The 17,104-nt window shown below is 46.1% G+C and overlaps 1 protein-coding gene across 3 annotated transcripts in view; it reads left to right on the top strand.

Annotated features, from left to right (window-relative positions):
• Positions 1-16,701, top strand: part of LRP4 (LDL receptor related protein 4) — an 84,872-nt gene extending 68,171 nt beyond the window's left edge. For 2 of the 3 annotated variants that reach the window (XM_068945739.1, XM_068945740.1), the window contains exons 20-38: positions 762-963; positions 1,290-1,479; positions 1,736-1,867; positions 2,511-2,651; positions 3,379-3,465; positions 3,678-3,849; positions 3,936-4,098; positions 4,337-4,562; positions 6,025-6,328; positions 6,667-6,885; positions 7,199-7,333; positions 7,518-7,626; positions 7,957-8,101; positions 8,611-8,724; positions 9,057-9,180; positions 10,129-10,196; positions 10,783-10,870; positions 11,393-11,534; positions 13,371-16,701. In XM_068945739.1, the coding sequence (XP_068801840.1) occupies positions 762-963; positions 1,290-1,479; positions 1,736-1,867; positions 2,511-2,651; positions 3,379-3,465; positions 3,678-3,849; positions 3,936-4,098; positions 4,337-4,562; positions 6,025-6,328; positions 6,667-6,885; positions 7,199-7,333; positions 7,518-7,626; positions 7,957-8,101; positions 8,611-8,724; positions 9,057-9,180; positions 10,129-10,196; positions 10,783-10,870; positions 11,393-11,534; positions 13,371-13,706 (3,097 nt within the window). In that variant the 3' untranslated portion in view covers positions 13,707-16,701. Of the gene's footprint in view, positions 1-761; positions 964-1,289; positions 1,480-1,735; positions 1,868-2,510; positions 2,652-3,378; positions 3,466-3,677; positions 3,850-3,935; positions 4,099-4,336; positions 4,563-6,024; positions 6,329-6,666; positions 6,886-7,198; positions 7,334-7,517; positions 7,627-7,956; positions 8,102-8,610; positions 8,725-9,056; positions 9,181-10,128; positions 10,197-10,782; positions 10,871-11,392; positions 11,535-12,125; positions 12,195-13,370 lie in introns of all 3 variants that reach the window. The other variant, XM_068945742.1, reaches the window with a different exon arrangement.
• Positions 16,702-17,104: the final 403 nt, after the last annotated feature.

The raw sequence follows: 17,104 nt of genomic DNA on the forward strand, positions 1-17,104 counted from the left end.
TGGGGATTTAGTTACTGAAGATCTGGTGTAAATATGTTGAGAATGAGTCTATCTAGATCATTTATATCTTTATTTCACGTGTATGTTGAATTCTTATTCAAGCTCTCTGCTTTTCAACCACAGTTCGATCAGAGAAATTTCTCCTGGTAAATTAGTGCTGATGTCAAGTGAGTTCTAACGCTAGTGGCCTCTTAACTTCAGAATATTGTGTCAATGAGAGCACTGAGGGGTCAACTGTGCCATGGAAAGCAAACCTGAGAAGAGTAACAGAAAGTTACTTCTGTAAAGGCTTCAGTAAAGGCCTTTTGCTTTTGAATTGCAGGACTTGAAGAGCTGCAACTAGATCAGGGTGAATAGGCACAAGCTTGCCAGCCCTTGCTTTAGAAGCATCGAGGGTCTTGAATGGAAGTGTGCTATTCTTTCCTTGGCTGGATTACTGGAGGACTAGGGCTGCAAGAGTATAAATGGCCAGTGTGGGAGAGTGGGAAATAATTGCTTAATTATTATGTCTGGTAAATACTTGAACGTTTTTCTCCATGTTGTAATTAGGTCAGAACGTGGGCAGTAGGGGGGATATGAACTTTAGTATGTAGTTTTAGGAGTGCTACAAGAACCCAGGATTGGACATAAATACAGTGTTAGCCTGATGCTGCTTCCCGCTAGCTGCTGAAGGCACCAGGCTGTTTTGCTTCTCTGTAACACTACCTAACTGTAGGGGCAGTGAAGTGTAGTCATTCGCTTCTTTCTGGGCTTATGTTCAGATTCATGTACTGGACTGACTGGGGAGCCAGCCCGAAGATTGAGCGTGCTGGTATGGATGCCTCAAACCGCTTGGTGATCATCTCCTCCAACCTGACGTGGCCCAATGGTTTGGCCATTGACTACGAGTCACAGCGCTTGTACTGGGCCGACGCAGGCATGAAGACCATTGAGTATGCCAGTCTGGATGGGAGCAGCAGGAAGGTAAGGAAATCATCCTGGACAAGGGAGCCTGGGAACCAGAGGTGTGAGTCCTAGAGCAAAGAGTGCTTATGGCCCCTGCCTCTCTTTCCAGTTGGAAGTGAAATCCCCAAATCAAGGCATGCTCATCTGCTTTCACTGGGAGAGAAGAGAGCCCCTTCAGTTGCAAACTATGTATGAGGGAACCTCTGTTTGAGGGCTTATGCAGTCCCCATCCCTCTCCTTTTGCTGTGACTGTTCCTGTGATGTTAAGAGGGGGCAAGGGAAGCATATTGCCCTTAGTGACATCTTAGTAATGTTTTTTTGGGGGCTGGGGGTAATCTGACCAGGTGCTGATTGGGAGCAATCTGCCTCACCCCTTTGGACTTACTCTTTATGGCGAGAGAATCTACTGGACAGACTGGCAGGCCAAAAGCATCCAGAGTGCAGATAGAAGGACTGGGCAGGCTCGGGAAACGCTGCAAGACAATCTGGAGAACCTTATGGATATTCATGTTTTCCACCGGCACAGGCCACCAGGTACAGAGCTCGCCCCAAGCCATGCTGAGCTGAGAGCTTGCTTGGGCTCTGGTGTGTGGCACAACTCTCCTGCAAGGAGTTGGCCTGTCTGTCAGCCTTCAAAGCTTGAAGACTCTAGGTGGAATATGTGAGCTGGAGAATTACTCTCTCATTTGTTTTTAAGAGTGTTCTCCTAGAATACATTTCTGTAGCTGTTGTACTCATTATTTGTGCCTGTGCTACAGGCTTATGGATTTTCCTTCCTCTTTTCCTATAGTGCACACAGCATGTGAAGTTAACAATGGAGGCTGCAGTCACCTGTGCCTTCTGGCACCTCTTCCAAAAGGTTATAGCTGTACCTGCCCTACTGGGATCAACCTGCAGTCTGATGGCAAGACCTGCTCCCCTGGTGAGTCTCCTCTGTAGGATCCTCATTGCAGTTGGATCTCAGCTACTTACTGCTCCTGCTTTGTTAGAGAAAAGTTGCTATTGTGCATTTATCTGCTATGCCCTTTGGAAAGCCCATTAATGCTTGCACCTCTCATATGAGTGGGAACTACTATGAAGTAACCTGTGAGTATCTGCATTGATGCAGAGGAAATTTTCCTTGAAATTATGGTGGGCTTAACTAGATGTCACTTTTCCCCCCATACTTTTGCCAAAATATTGAGGTAGAGTCTCTTTTGATCTAGGAAGTGCTATACTCTCTTAACAGGTCTGTACACGCTCCTCCCATCAACCTTCTTTTTGGGGGGCTTTTGGTTTCAGGCCTTGATACGTCTGCTTATTCATCTTAGGAGGAAAACTGACTTCTACTAACTCCTGTCCCCCACACATGTTAACGAGAATAACTTTTCCATGAGAGCACTCCTTTCCAACTTTGAAATAAGGATGTGTTCCATGTCACTCAGTAAAGTTCTTAGTGGAGATCTGTCTGAGACGTCCCCTTTTCCACTGAAGTGGAGGTCAGCTCGAGAATGTTCAGTAAATGATGCCTGTAGTTGACTGGACTTGTCCTTTGCTGATATCTGTCTATCTTCAACTCTCTGCAGGAATGACCAGCTTTCTGATCTTTGCTAGAAGGACTGACATCCGGATGGTCTCTCTGGATATTCCCTACTTTGCAGATGTTGTTGTCTCAGTCAATGTCACTATGAAGAACACCATTGCAATTGGGGTGGATCCTCAGGAAGGTCTGAACTTCCTGATGTATCTAGCTGCCTGTTGTGAAGGCAAAGAGTGACTTTAATACCTAGATGTCTGAGTAAAGACCTAGGCCCAGATTTTACTGTAGGTTGTGAACTTGGGTAGTTTTTTTTTTTTTTTTTCCTAGTAGATGCTGCATATATTCCTTTCCCATCAGTCCTGTCTTTATGCAAAAGCAGACAATGCCAGCTATGTGGGAGAAGCTGCCCGCTATATTGCGTCAGGTTCCTGTGTAGCTTGGATTTAAGGAAGCTTGCCTCTTGCTGAAGTCTGTTACAACAATAAAGCTGAGTCAAATGGCTGTCAAATGGCTCATATGAAATATGTGATGCTGTGCTGGATGTAAACCCACTGGGTGTAGTACAGTAGATGATCAGATTACTGTTCTCTGAAACACGTGTCAAAATTAGATGTGGGATTCTATACTACTAGCTGGTAATGTGTTACGTGGTTTTGGCCTTGTTAGAATAGCAGAGAGCTACCCAGAACCAACACTCTGAGAACTTTTGGGAAGGATTGGAACAAGAGATTTTTGTACTGTTTTATCACTCTAGTTGAATAGTCTTGTGGTGCTGTTATTCCTATACTGCGAGATCTCTGTACTGAACAGCTTAGTTGGTAGTCAGAGTAATCTTGATGCTTGTCCCCTAAAAACCTGGGTCTGATTTTAAGGATTTTGCTGATTCTTTAGCTTCTCTTCCTTTTTCCATCCAGGAAAGGTTTACTGGTCAGACAGCACACTGCGGAAGATCAGCCGGGCTGCCCTTGATGGCTCCCAGTATGAGGACATCATCACCACAGGTAAGAGGTATTTTGGCCTGGGAGCCTCCTGCCTCCATGCAGCTGCGAAAAGAGATCCTCTGAGTTTCCTGGTGGAAGATTCCTTAAATTTGGTGGCAGGGCGGGGAGAGTCATAAGGCTTACTGCCTGAGGGGTGCATAAAGGAAATATCAGGGATTCTTGACCAAGTTGGAAGGGTGAGAAGTGACCGTTTTATTTTTCTGCTTGCTTAGGTCTCTTGACTACAGATGGGCTGGCCGTGGATGCTATTGGCAGGAAGATATATTGGACAGATACAGGAACAAATAGGATTGAAGTGGGCAACCTGGATGGCTCCATGAGGAAAGTCTTGGTCTGGCAGAACCTGGACAGCCCACGGGCAATAGCATTATACCACGAGATGGGGTTAGTGTTGTCAGGAGGTTATTTAGGGATTGGAGGAGGACTTCTGATCTCTGCTGTTTCCTTAATGCTTGCTGGTTTTTCCCCAGGTACATGTACTGGACAGATTGGGGTGAGAATGCCAAGCTGGAGCGCTCTGGGATGGATGGCTCAGGACGTGTAGTGCTGATCAGCAACAACCTGGGCTGGCCTAATGGACTAGCAGTGGACAAGGCTGGGTCCCAGCTGCTCTGGGCTGATGCACACACTGAGGTCTGATTCTGTTCTTAGCATTGCTCATTGCTGGGGCTCTGATAGCCTGGAGGGCTGTTTAGCAGCTTTTGAGCAGGCTGTCAAAAGAATGAGGGGAACATAAGCTTTTTTGAGCGCTTGAGCTGTGTGAAGGGAGGCTTGAGTAACATCGTTTGCTTAGGCTCTGGTTTTTGCTTGATGCAGGCATTGCTGTTAACAGCATTGCATGTGGGGCTGATGTACTTGCTTTTTTCTCCAGCGTATTGAGGCTGCAGATCTCAATGGTGCAAACCGCCGCACCCTGCTGTCCCCAGTGCAACATCCCTATGGCCTCACTCTGCTGGACTCTTACATCTACTGGACTGACTGGCAAACTCGCAGCATTCACAGGGCTGACAAGGATACGGGAGCCAACGTCATTTTGGTGAGGGCAAACCTGCCCGGCCTCATGGACGTTCAGGCTGTTGATAGGGCACGGCCCCTGGGTGAGTTGCTGGGCTGCTCCGGAAGCAGTGGTGTGTGACTGTGGTAACTAGGGGAGCTCTGAAGAGCTGTCATTGTAAAGGGTGCTTTGGGAAAGCATGAGTGATAGAAGTAGAGCACTGCTTCAAACTCGGCTTTTCTTTTCTTCCTCCCTCTTGTGTAACTATTTTTGTACTTCTCCCTGTTTACGCAGTTCTGTAGCTCTGGAATTTATTTTTTATTACTGTGTGCCTTTTAACACCCCCCTGCTCCCCGCCCCAAGCACTTCCTATGCTGGATAGTGCTGACAGCCTGTACTGACAGTGCTGTGCCTACAGTGGCACAGTAGAGCCTCTATCTTAGGAGGACTGAATGAGTCATGCCCTGTTAGGCTTCTTTGGAGTCTGCTGCTTCTAGACCTGTTTATGGCATGGGATGCTTTCCCCTTTTTTAACTCCAAAAGGCGCTCATTCCTTTCATGCTAATCACAGAAACCTTATTTCAAGTCCTAGTCACTTTTTGCCCAACTATTTCAGGCTTCATCTTCCTGTTCACTTCTTTAGCGGCTCTTAATATATCACCCTCTCCAACTATTCTGTGCCAGAGTTAGACTCCTTATGCTACTCTTTGGGGAACCTACACAACCTCATCTTGTCTCCCTGTTCGTCAGTGTGAATTGTTGCTGTGTGCTGTGTTTCCTTTCAGTGGAAACTTTCCTTTCCTTTCCTTTCTTTTCCCCAATATCATCTTCCACAGAAAACTCCATGCTGTGTCCTCTGTGGCTCCTCATCACCTTTGAAAATGTAACTTTAAGCCAACCTGTACTTCAGCTGTCACATCTCCGTGGCCTTTCCCCCTTCCTCCCTGCCCCTGTCTTCTAGGCTCATCCCCTTTTAAGAAATGTATACTGGCTTTTCAATTTAAAAAAAAAAAAAAAAAAAAAAAAGAAAAAGTCAGAAGTTAAGATATGACCCTAATATGTCAAGCACTTACAGCAGGCTTCTCTGGTGCCTTTGTTTATTTACCACTGTGTGCAGCTAACTTAAAACAGAAGCTCCTTTGTCAGCCTGGCCTCTGGTGTGTTGTCGTGCTGCTTCCCCACAGGGTGGGATCTTACTGTCGGCATTCCCATTTGCAGCAATAACAGAGCTAAACTGCAGTCCTGTGACTCTCTCAGCATTTGGCTGTTCCTTTTTCCATGGGAAGACTGTGATTAGCAAGGAATACAGGTCAGGATTTTGCTCCTAATGCTCCCACTTCCACTGTGCCTTCCTGTCTTCCTTGCCCAATTGTGCCCATGCCAACAATGCATCTTGGAGGGGGAGGGAGGCAGGCTCTGAATGAAGGGCTGTAGATTTTCAGCAAAGCTGCAGTTAGGGTAAATTCAGCTGCTAGCAAGTTGTGCATGTGTGTAGCCTTTTAAAGTAAAGCTTTGGTCTCAAGGACCACAGAGATCCTCAAACTACCCTTTCCCTACTTCTGAAGGCTTTAATAAATGTGGAGTTCGTAATGGCGGCTGCTCCCACCTTTGCTTGCCTCACCCCACTGGCTTCTCCTGTGCCTGCCCCACTGGCATCCAGCTGAAGAGAGATGAGCAGACATGTGACTCTTCTCCAGAGACCTACCTACTCTTCTCTAGTCGTGCCTCCATCCGTCGTATCTCGCTGGACACCAGCGACCACACGGATGTACACATACCTGTCCCTGAGCTGAACAACGTAATTTCTCTGGACTACGATAGCGTGGATGGCAAGATTTACTACACAGATGTTTTCCTTGATGTCATCAGGTAGGTGCCAGTCATCTGCTTGGCCAGCACCCAGGTTACCCAGCCGCTCGTGCTAGGTGTGCCACAGTGAGCTGTGGAGTGTGCCAATAAGTTGGGGAGACCATGAAATGCTGGCAGCGCGCTACTGCTCAAGCCCTGTGTGCAGCACACAGTATCATGTGTGTTACTGAACGAAGTGCTGAAGGTGTGTTTAACCTGCTGGAGACTGAGGAAGGAGGCATTAGGGAGGTAGCAGTATGAACCGGCCCTGTGGCTGATGGGCATCCTGTATGGAGGTGTAAAGGCTTTCCAGGAGCAACCTATTCCTCACTGCCGTTTGTCACTTGATTTCCGTCCAGGCGGTCTGACCTGAATGGCAGCAACATGGAGACTGTTATTGGTCAGGGGCTGAAGACGACAGATGGCCTGGCAGTGGACTGGGTCGCCAGGAACCTCTACTGGACAGATACAGGACGCAATACCATAGAAGTAGCTAGACTGGATGGAAGCTCTAGGAAGGTGCTGATCAATAACAGCCTGGATGAGCCCCGAGCCATTGCTGTCTTTCCCAAGAAGGGGTAAGTGTGGGATATTGGCAGGGGCAGGGAGAGGGGCTGTGCAGAGGCAGTCCTGAGGAGGGGCATCTGGGAGGAAGAAGGGAGGTGCAGTGTGAATCTGCAGGTACCAGCAAGGGGTAATGCTGAGTGAGGGAGGTGATTGGACAGACGGTGGATTTGAAGGCTGGGGCACACGTTTGGGAGAAGTAAGCTGCAGACCATATGATATTTTTTTTGGAAGTTAAAGCATATGGCAGTTTAATTCCTAATTAAAACTTACAATGGACTGAATGAAATGTCCTTTTCCTCTTGCACTTGCCTTTTCTCTCTTCAGGTACCTCTTCTGGACAGATTGGGGTCACATTGCTAAAATTGAACGGGCAAACTTGGATGGCTCTGAACGTAAAATCCTGATCAACACTGACCTAGGATGGCCCAATGGATTGACCTTGGATTATGACACCAGGAGGTCAGTGAGAGAATCCAGTATGGGATTAAGAGATGCAATGATTTTTTTTTTTTTTTTAAGCTGCCTGAGTTTGATTTCTTGACGTGTTTTGTTTGGTCTGATCTATCTTGGCTAGCGAATGACTAGAAAGTGAAGAGGGAATGTATAGGTGGAAGCTCACCTCTCTCTTTACCTCTTCCTCCAGGATTTACTGGGTGGATGCACATCTTGATCGCATAGAGAGTTGTGATCTCAATGGGAAGCTACGCCAAGTGTTGGTCAGCCAGGTGTCGCATCCCTTTGCTCTGACACAGGTAAGAGGATTTTTCCCCTGCCACTGTTCTCCCAGTTGTGCTGAATTTGGGCAGTGGAGCTTGGGGACAGGGGAATATTGTAGTCTGGGTGAAACAGAGTTGACTGAGGGGCTGGTATGTTACTCTCCAGTGGTGCTAACAGAAGAGGTTTGGCTGAACTGCTCTGAGGTGTAGACAGTTGTCATCTTTATGATGAGAAGATAAAGGACTGGAAGGGCCTTTGTTTGGAGCCTTCTGTCACTGGGACATGTTTTTGGTGGGGGTCCTGTGTCTGTATGGCTAAACATGCTAATAGTTGTGATTTGTCCTCCTCGCTAATTCCCTGAGCAGCAGGATAGGTGGATATACTGGACTGACTGGCAAACCAAATCTATCCAGCGAGTGGACAAGTACTCTGGGCGGAATAAGGAAACGGTCCTGGCCAATGTTGAAGGATTGATGGATATCATTGTGGTTTCCCCTCAGAGACAGACAGGTAACCAGGAGAATCTTGATTCTAGCAATCGCTACTTGTAGGCCAAGAACTCTAGAACCACTGTGCTACTGTAGACGTTAAGTGAGGTTGGCATCCCTCAAATTGTTAGTGCATCTCCTCTCAGTTTTTCTGGACGCTTTCTTTGCCTCCCTCTGATGTTTCAGCCAAGTACATATTGACTGGGTTGTGTTATAGCTTTGATCAGCAAGTGTCATTTTCTGAGTTCACCTGACATTGCGTTAAGACAGAAAAACGTGAGCTTATTTCTATCGCTGCAGCTGTGTTGACTAGGCTGCTCTCTACTGACTCCTTTCAAAACTGCCTTAATCCTACCGGTGTCTGGCTCCTGTCATCACTGTCTTAGCAGTCAGATGTTGGGACGTACTGTAAGGCATAGTAACTTGCTCTACTTCTAGGAAGTATCTCTGGCTGAGCAGGAAAAAAGGTTCTTGTTCTGAGCTCCTACTTAGTAATCTGCTCCAGATGTAAAACTTGCTTTTTCCTTCCAGGTACTAATGCTTGTGGAGTGAACAATGGAGGCTGCACTCATCTCTGCTTTGCCAGAGCTTCTGACTTTGTCTGCGCATGTCCTGATGAACCAGATGGGCGGCCCTGTTCCACTGGTGAGTTCAAAGAGAGTCTCACTTGGGTAGTGGCTTCTGTATGTGAGTCACAGCCATTGTTTATGTGTTGATGATACATGTGCCTATGGGAACCAGAGCATCTGAAGCTCTCCAGTGTGCAAAAACTTCGGCAGAGTCTTATACTGGAAGTAAAGCAGTTGTGAGCAACAGGATCTTCCCCTGTGCTTTCTACAGAGATGCTGGGTTTGGGATGAGAAAGCTGCTGATGTAGGTTCCTAAGCTTCCCCTTTTCAGAAGCTCTCTGTAGCTTACCAGACTTGTTCATCTGTCCCACAAATTTGTGGTTCTTATTTTCCTCTGCGTTGTTTTAGTTCCTGGTGTGGTGCCCCCTGGTCCGGAAACTACCAGTGTAAGTGAGAGAAGTCAGACACTGCCTGGCAGAGTAACTACCTCAACGACCAAACCTCTTACATCTCTGGAAGCAGTGGAAGGAAAGTAAGTGCTCTTTTTCTCTTGGAACTGGGATGCGATAGCCACAGATTGCACAAGATGCAACGTGCAAATCCTCTCTGCCTGTCGTCGTCCAAACATACTTCTCCCTGGCCAAAGGAGACAATTCCAGCCCCAGACTTTGCGTAAATAATGGAGAAGACCATTCTGACAGAGAGAGAGTGCAGAACTCTGAGTTGGCAAGAGGTGCAGAGGTCTTTTCTCTGCGTTCCATTAAAATGTGTCTCTAGGCTCACTGTGCTGTGAGAAGTGTTAAAATCCTCTTGAATTTCTGCTGTTCATTTGACTGATTTCTGAACTCCTGATTTAAAGAACTTATTTCTGGGAGGAAGAGACAGGGGTCTGTTGAAAATTTTAATTCTCTCAAATATTTCACACATGACCCAAACATCTGAGGAAATGGTTCTGCCCTGGCCACAAGGGGATTGCTTTTTTGGGACAGGACTGGGCCTTTGCAGCTCTAATGTTTAAGCTACAGTGCAGGTAGTTGATATATATATATATATATATATATATTTTTTTTTTTTAACTACTAATTCCCTACAGCCTGTTGTTCCTATTGTCTCGCAAAAAATATATTCTATAGTACGTGGCAGAGTTATTTTCAAGGCAAAACTTCCCCTCCTCCATTGGGAAGGATGTATAGGACAAAAATATCTTTCTGTGTTGACTTTAGAAAGTTCTGATTTTTGCTTCAAAAAACTGAGAACTGATGCTGAAATTTGTGTTCTGTTCTGTTGAAACATACACATAAATAAGGTCCTCTCTTCTGGACACAGATGAATAGTGGAGCAGAGAAAGGAGGGTTCCCCTCATAGAGCTGGAAATGGAAGGAAAATCAGTGCTAGCCTGTCCAGTCCTGTGTTCTGATACCCAGAGAGAACCTGACTAATTTCAGTATCAGGGTACTAAATGTGTCCTTCTGTCATTCAGCTGCTCTGATAAAGATGCCAGGCGAGGCTTGTGTACCCGTGACAATGAGGCAGTGCTTGCAACCGTGGGTGAGTTTCTTTCCTTTACTCTCCTCTACTAGTGTTGTTCTTCCAGATGTGCCCAGGGCATTTCATTCCATAGTGTTTGAAACTCAAACTTGAATTCCTCAAATACATTTTGCTCTGCTCAGAAGGCATCTTGAGGATGAACATCAGCTGTGCTCATTCATTAGCCTACATGGGGACTTTTCCAAATGACTGTTTTGTCTGAAGAATATGCCCTGTTTTCCTTTCTCACTCACTTCATCTATTGGAGTCTTTCCATTAATGCTCCTCTTTCTCCACCATCCCTTTTGTGTTAAATTGAAGATGGCTGACAAGGGTGACTGTTTCCTGCTGCAGGAGTAATCTGTCAGCAAGGAGGTCTTAACTCATCCTTATCTGACCCCATTATCAAGGTCTTCTCACTGTTTCCGGTTTGAGGGTCCTACCCCTCCTGGGGGTGTTCATATGATGCCAAACAAAACCCGCTGCTAAACCTTGGTATATTGACCTTTTACTTTGCATACTTCCATCAGAGGTGTTATACTAAGGTCAGGGTTATCCTGTGAAATTTAAGGAGAGTGCGTAACTTACCCTTGCTGTTCACTTTCAGGAGAAGGATTGCACGTTAGCTACATTATTGGAGGCCTTCTCAGCATCTTGTTTATTTTGCTGCTTATTGCCGCTTTAATTATATATAGGTAAGTGATCTTCCCCCTCTCCTGGACCATGGTAAAATGTAGCCTTGCAGGAAAAGAAAGCTCCTGAAGATTAGTCTTTCCTTATTGCGATTTACAATCCCTTTTTTTTCCCTGTTAGAAGCAGTGTTTGATTTTATTTGCAAGGTTTGAGTCTTGTTTCTTTGAATTGTTGGACTTGGAGCTTTTTTATTTCGGTCTTTATGGGCTAAATTTTCTGCAGAGAGCTTGGGAATTCCAGACAGGGATGTGAGGTATTTGTAACTCAGTATGTGTGAGGCCATGTGCTTTCTGCAAGGTAGTCTCTCCAGTTATTGCCAGTATAGCTTTTGTGGTTGCATAGCAGTGCCATGCTGCACTGGTAGCTAAAGAGAGTACCGGCAGCTGAAGAGCTTGATGAAACCAATATCCTCTGGCTTTGAGGAACAGTGAAGACAGCTTGAGCTTTCCACTCGCTGAGCGCTCAGGAACTTTGGATCCTGGCAGTAGGACCCTGTGTCTTTTCTGACTGCTCCCTTCCTTTAGGCATAATAAGACCAAGTTCACGGACCCTGGCTTGGGGAACCTAACCTACAGTAATCCGTCATATCGGACATCTACCCAGGAGGTGAAGATTGAAACGATTCCCAAACCAGCCATGTACAACCAATTGTGCTATAAGAAAGAGGTAAGAGCTGCTACTAAGGACATGGGGACCTAGCTCAAGCTGCTGCTGATTGTTGCAGGCCTTGGTATGTGAAAATGCTGCAACTCGCCAGCATTTACTTTTAGGATATAGGAGGGATAGCTCCAGTAAACTGCCCAGTCATGTTCCTGCAGATCAACCAGCAGCACTTCTCCCCCCATGAGTTGTAGTGACATATATGTGCATGTAGTTTTCTGCTTCCTCCTCATTGCCACAGTGTCCTGTATTATTTCTCTTGCACTGGGCACTGGCCATCACAGTATAGGAGTCAAAGGGAATTGTGCTGCCTGGAGACAGTCCTGTTCAGTTACTGTTGCTCCAAGGTTACTTTGGACAGTCACCAGGGAAATCAGGCAGTCAGAAAGGGTTTGAGGATAAGAACATGGCTTCTGGCTGTGCACTGCATGGAAGTGGTGGCACTGCATGGAAGTGGTGGGATAGGGAGAGAAATGGAGCCCTTAATAAATGGGGCACTTTAAAGGCGTTGCCAAGGTCCATCCTGTGTGTGACAGGGTGGAGAGGATTTAATATGATATCTTGCAGCACTTAGTGTCTCCTCTGTTTTCTCCTCAGAAGCTTTCTTATCACTCAGATAGCTTCTCATCTTCCCTCTTCTGATTTCCGTCCACATCCTCACGTCAGGTATCACTACTCTGTGTAATGTGTTTGATCCTGCCTCCCTTACTCAAGCTCTGTTGTGTGGCTCTAGCACTGTCCCATACTAACTGTTCTTTCTGGCTTTTTTTCCCTGCTTGTTGTCCTTGAACCAGCTCTACCAGCTCTTGTTTGCAAGAAAATGGAGGTCATTTTCTAGGGCAGATCCCTTGGTCTTGGTTTGGCTACTTAGTATAGGACATTTGAAAAAGATAATTTCTGTACATGTTCTGTTAGATCACTTAGTGACCCTCTAGCAGGATCCTGGCAGGACTTTTGTAGAGGAGAGTTTCTCCTGGCCTTGTTTTTCAAATGTGCCATCCAATCGATTTCCCAAACTTTTCTGCCATTTTAGCCTTGTATACTAAGGATAAGCCGGGATGACTTCTCTGGGAATCTAAATCCTTTCCACTTTTCTCTTAATCCTGCTGCTCCTAGATGTACCCAGATGTATTGCCCCTCACTCCACCCTCTCCTTCAGGGTTTACATCAGATAGTCTAAGGCTGCTTATTTGTCACTGAGCCAAGCTATACAGATTTCACTACTTTAATCTCAGTGTGGTCCCATTAGGCTGTGATCATTTCCGTTGTCTCCCTATAATCTGCTTTGCTTGTATCACTGTGAGGCTCAGAGTAGACAGTGATATTCCAGGTGGGCTTCCTTGAGAGTTGCACCTAGAGTGACTTAGATACAAGAATATTGCATGTTTATAATCGGCTCCCTACCTTGCCCATTTTTACCCTGAAGTCTTCTGGCTGTTCCTGCTTCCCAAGTTGGTTGGTTGGTTTGTGGGGGGGTGTTTTTTTTTTTTTTTTCCTCTCTTCTCTCCTTTCTTTTTAGGCTCAGTGTTGCTCTTGCTCCCTGCTGTCATGGATTATATTTAGTTGAATTAGAAGAGCTGCCTCATCCTAATTCCCTGTCCATGATTTGAAGGCTCCTGGAGTTTGGAGTGAGAGTTCTTGCAGGGAGGATTCAGGCAGGGGGTGAAGAACTGAAGGGAAATTTAGAACAGGTTCTGCCATTGTGACAGTCGGAGCCAGTGGCTCTTTAGATTGAGGTCCAGCCTTTTGTCTGCTTCACTGTCTTCATTCTAGCTCTGCTTTGCTCTTTGCCCTATTTCTCCATATATGTATTGTGTTTTCATTCACCTGTCTGCTCCCTAGGCTGGTCCTGATCACAGCTACACCAAGGAGAAGATCAAGATTGTGGAGGGGATTTGCCTTTTGTCCAGTGATGACTCGGAATGGGATGACCTTAAACAGATTCGGAGCTCCCGAGGAGGGATCCTCCGGGACCACGTCTGCATGAAGACAGACACGGTCTCTATTCAAGCTAGTTCTGGTTCACTGGATGACACTGAAACTGAGCAGCTGCTACAGGAAGAACAGTCTGAGTGCAGCAGTGTCAACACAGCAGCAGCCACTCCCGAACGGCGTGGCTCGCTCCCAGACACAGGCTGGAAGCACCAACGCAAGCCCTCCACAGAGAGTGAGGTCTAAAGTGCGCGCTACTTTGGAGATGCTTGTACCCTCCCTAGCCTCCACTCTGCACGAAAAAGACGGGACTCTGCCTGCCAAGCAAGGAAGGGTGCAGAGACTAGCCTCTCTTGAAAGGAGCCCAGAGACTGTGACTGCCTTTGAGCAAGGAGCCTGGGCAACTGTTCTCTTGTGGTTGGAGAGGGAGGATGGGTGGGTTGGAACCCAGAGACCTTTTTGGCTTGTTTTCACTGTCTGTGGTTTATTTATATGGTCCCTTTTCCTGGAAGCTGCCACATTAACTTTTGCAGTGACTCCTCTGGCCTGAGTCTGGTTCAGATTCTGTCTTTGGCAACCTGCAAATCCCATGCAGTTCAGCTCACAGTCGATGCCCCTGAAGAGAGCAGACAGAGCTACTTCATTGCTAGCTCTTGGTCACAGACGTTCCCCTAGTCATTCCAGCACTAGCAGCGCTCTGAGGCTTTGTGTTGTGGGGTCTCTGACTTAAGAAATATCACAGAATAGATGGGATATGCTTTGGGGCTTAAGGGGACAGTGACACAGTATCAAGTCACCTTTTAAGGGCCTACAGAGAGTAACCACACTTGCCATGATTTGCTTCATGAGAGCATCACTGCTTACTTTCCCACCTGCTAGTAAAAACCTTAATGAATTCTGGGATTGGAGCACTGTGTCTGTTGCTGGCAGTGGACATTGCTCCTTTTCACTCCCTTCTGTTAAAACATGTTTCTGCTCTGGAAAAACAAGTCAGCAAATGGCCCTTTCAGAACTGTTCTCTGTAGGTACTGTGGTCAGAGTACTGTATTCAAGCTAAAAAAATAAATTAGTATTGTTCGTAGCTCTACTGAGCTAATGGGAGGAAATGTATCTCAGCAAGCACTAGATTTTACTCTTTCCTAACTGATATGTATAAAACAAAAGATAGAAAATTTGCTTAATCCCCACAAGTCCCAGTTCTACAAGGTTCCAGTTGTTTTGGCCTTCAGGACCTTCGATTACAGTGATGAGGGGAAATAAGAGAATTCCTAGGTTGACTCTCCCCCAGGGGAATCTTCAGTGCTGACAGTTAGGAACTGCTTTATTAATAGACTAAGCCCATTTGACCTAGAATAGGAGACTAATCGTGGAGCTGTAAGGGCCATTTTTAAATAGTTGCTTAGCAGATAGAATTGCACTTTAAGTTCTATTATTACTAGTAAATAGCTGTCCTTGCAGAGTCATTCTCCCATCAGCTCTAGGAACCTCAGATATTCTCTGGCCTCCAAGGCCTTTACCCTGTAGGGAATGAATAATCCCACCCTTGCAGTTACAGACACCTCGGCAGCATCTGGAGCTTGCATACTCCTGAGGACTGTGCCACTGTTTCATGTTCTCTTGGTGTCTCATATCTGGTCGGAGAACAAAGAGGTAGAGAAAATCTCTCTTGACTCCTCTTCGATAGTGCGATTTATATCATCTCGCCAAGTCATGTGAATACTCTTAGGGTAAGATAGGAAGTCTTATGCCATATATTGAGAAGCAGAACTTTCCGGTGAAGAATCTCTTGCAGCAAACTGTTAACCTCTCTATCTTCTGGGAAGAGGCCAAGTGCATTCCCACCCATGGCGTGAAAAGAGCAAAGCGTACAGTAGGGATATGGCATAGAATTGTGGGGAGGATGCATTTCAAGCGCAATACTTTTCCAGCTAGTTTAAAAAAATGAAAATCCATCCTATTCTGTTGTAACCTTGTTCAGATACTAACAGTCCTACTACCCTTGGAAAAACATGACAGTTGCCAGTGGGTTCGCAATGCTCTTTACACCAGAGGTGGCTCTGCAGCAAGAGGTTGCCGCTTTGACATGGCTAGGTGGCATGAAACTGTCCATAACTTGCACCATTGGGCTGACTGGTGTATATTCCTGTGGAAAATGAACTGGAGCTAAGGCTTAGAAATTTCCCTGTGTTAATGTGGGACTCTTCCCTACTCTCAGAGGGATTTTTTTATTAGATTTTTTTATTTAATTATTTATTTGATTGACTCCAGCCTGGGAAGCACTGTTTTTGTTGGGCAGGGGCACATTTGGATTGAGGCGTGGACTCAGTGGGGAACTGAGAAAGGAGTGCAGGTAACTGAGGTGGACCTTGCCTGTCTAGGCTGCCTGATGCAGGGACAACGTCGAAGGGCTCGAGCATAGGCAGAAGAACCAATACGAGAGGAAGCCAGGTGTGTAGGGCAGGGGCATGAGAGCTGGGTATAGGTGGATGGGGAAGAAGGTTCTGACTTCTAGGAGAGCAGGCTGTTTTTGTGTCTTCCCTCCTCCCCCCCAACAGCTATGTGAGTGTGCACCAAATTCCTGAGGCAGGACAGGGGTGAAGGGAGATACCACCCAGACCTGTCACTTGAGGTTCAGTCAGTCTGTAGAAATAATTGCTCTCCGAGTCACAAGTGCAGAATGGAAAGGAAAACCCAGTCAGTCTTTTCAACAATTAATGGTGCTTGTGATCTCCACCTTGATGTAATCTCTGCTGCTTCTTAGAAGGGACCCTGCACACTCCAGCCGAACACGATTCGTAACTGCTCTCTGCTTCCTTTCTGAAATAATTTAAGGTGAAAAGGAGCAAAGAAACATCCCACAGCCTCACGTCCGCAAGTGAGGTGGGCAGAAATCAGTTTCATTTTTCTAAAGTATGCAGACAGCCCCAGTGAGATGCTGCCTAGAGGGTAACGTCATGTTTCCCCATTCTGGGGAAGAGAAGGCCCTCACTGCGCTTAGGCTGTTAAGAATGTAGAAAGGCCACTGGAGGATGATCTCCTGAGCACTGATTTACTATGTAAAAAAAGCAAACCTCTCTCCTGTCTGTCCTGAGCTAACATCAGTGATTTCCCTGCGTTCCTGTGTAATGGTTTTAACGTTACTCACTGGAGACATTGGACTTTCTGGAGTTATTTAACCACTATGTTCAGTATTTTAGGGGTTGATATGATAATTTAATATAAATTTAGCTTTTCTTAACCACTCTGCCTGGCTTTTGGTTGTGAATGTGCATGGTTTTTGGACTCTCCTTTGAAAGAGGAGCTCCTGGACCTGTTTGTACAGAACCTCAACTTTCCTTCGTTTCAGAGGAGCAAGAAGGTAGGAATGGACTGGGGTTCTTCTGACGATCAGCTTGCTAACACACTGCTTCTGGTGCTAAGGCTTAGGATCAGAGGCCAAACATCTACACCCACTCCCATTTGCAAATGCCCATGTGCACGTACACTCTTCCCCTCACCCTTGCTTTTTTCTTTTTATTACCACTTTAACATGGCAACAGCAGAAGAGCGTGGCCATCATTTTTTGAAGAGGTTTAGGATCACACTGGTCTCAAGCAACATCTACTGTAGGGATCGTTGCTTGTTTTGTGCCTTTGACTAGTGGA

Source organism: Struthio camelus, chromosome 5 (assembly GCF_040807025.1).
Source record: "Struthio camelus isolate bStrCam1 chromosome 5, bStrCam1.hap1, whole genome shotgun sequence".
NCBI classification, from domain to species: domain Eukaryota; kingdom Metazoa; phylum Chordata; class Aves; order Struthioniformes; family Struthionidae; genus Struthio; species Struthio camelus.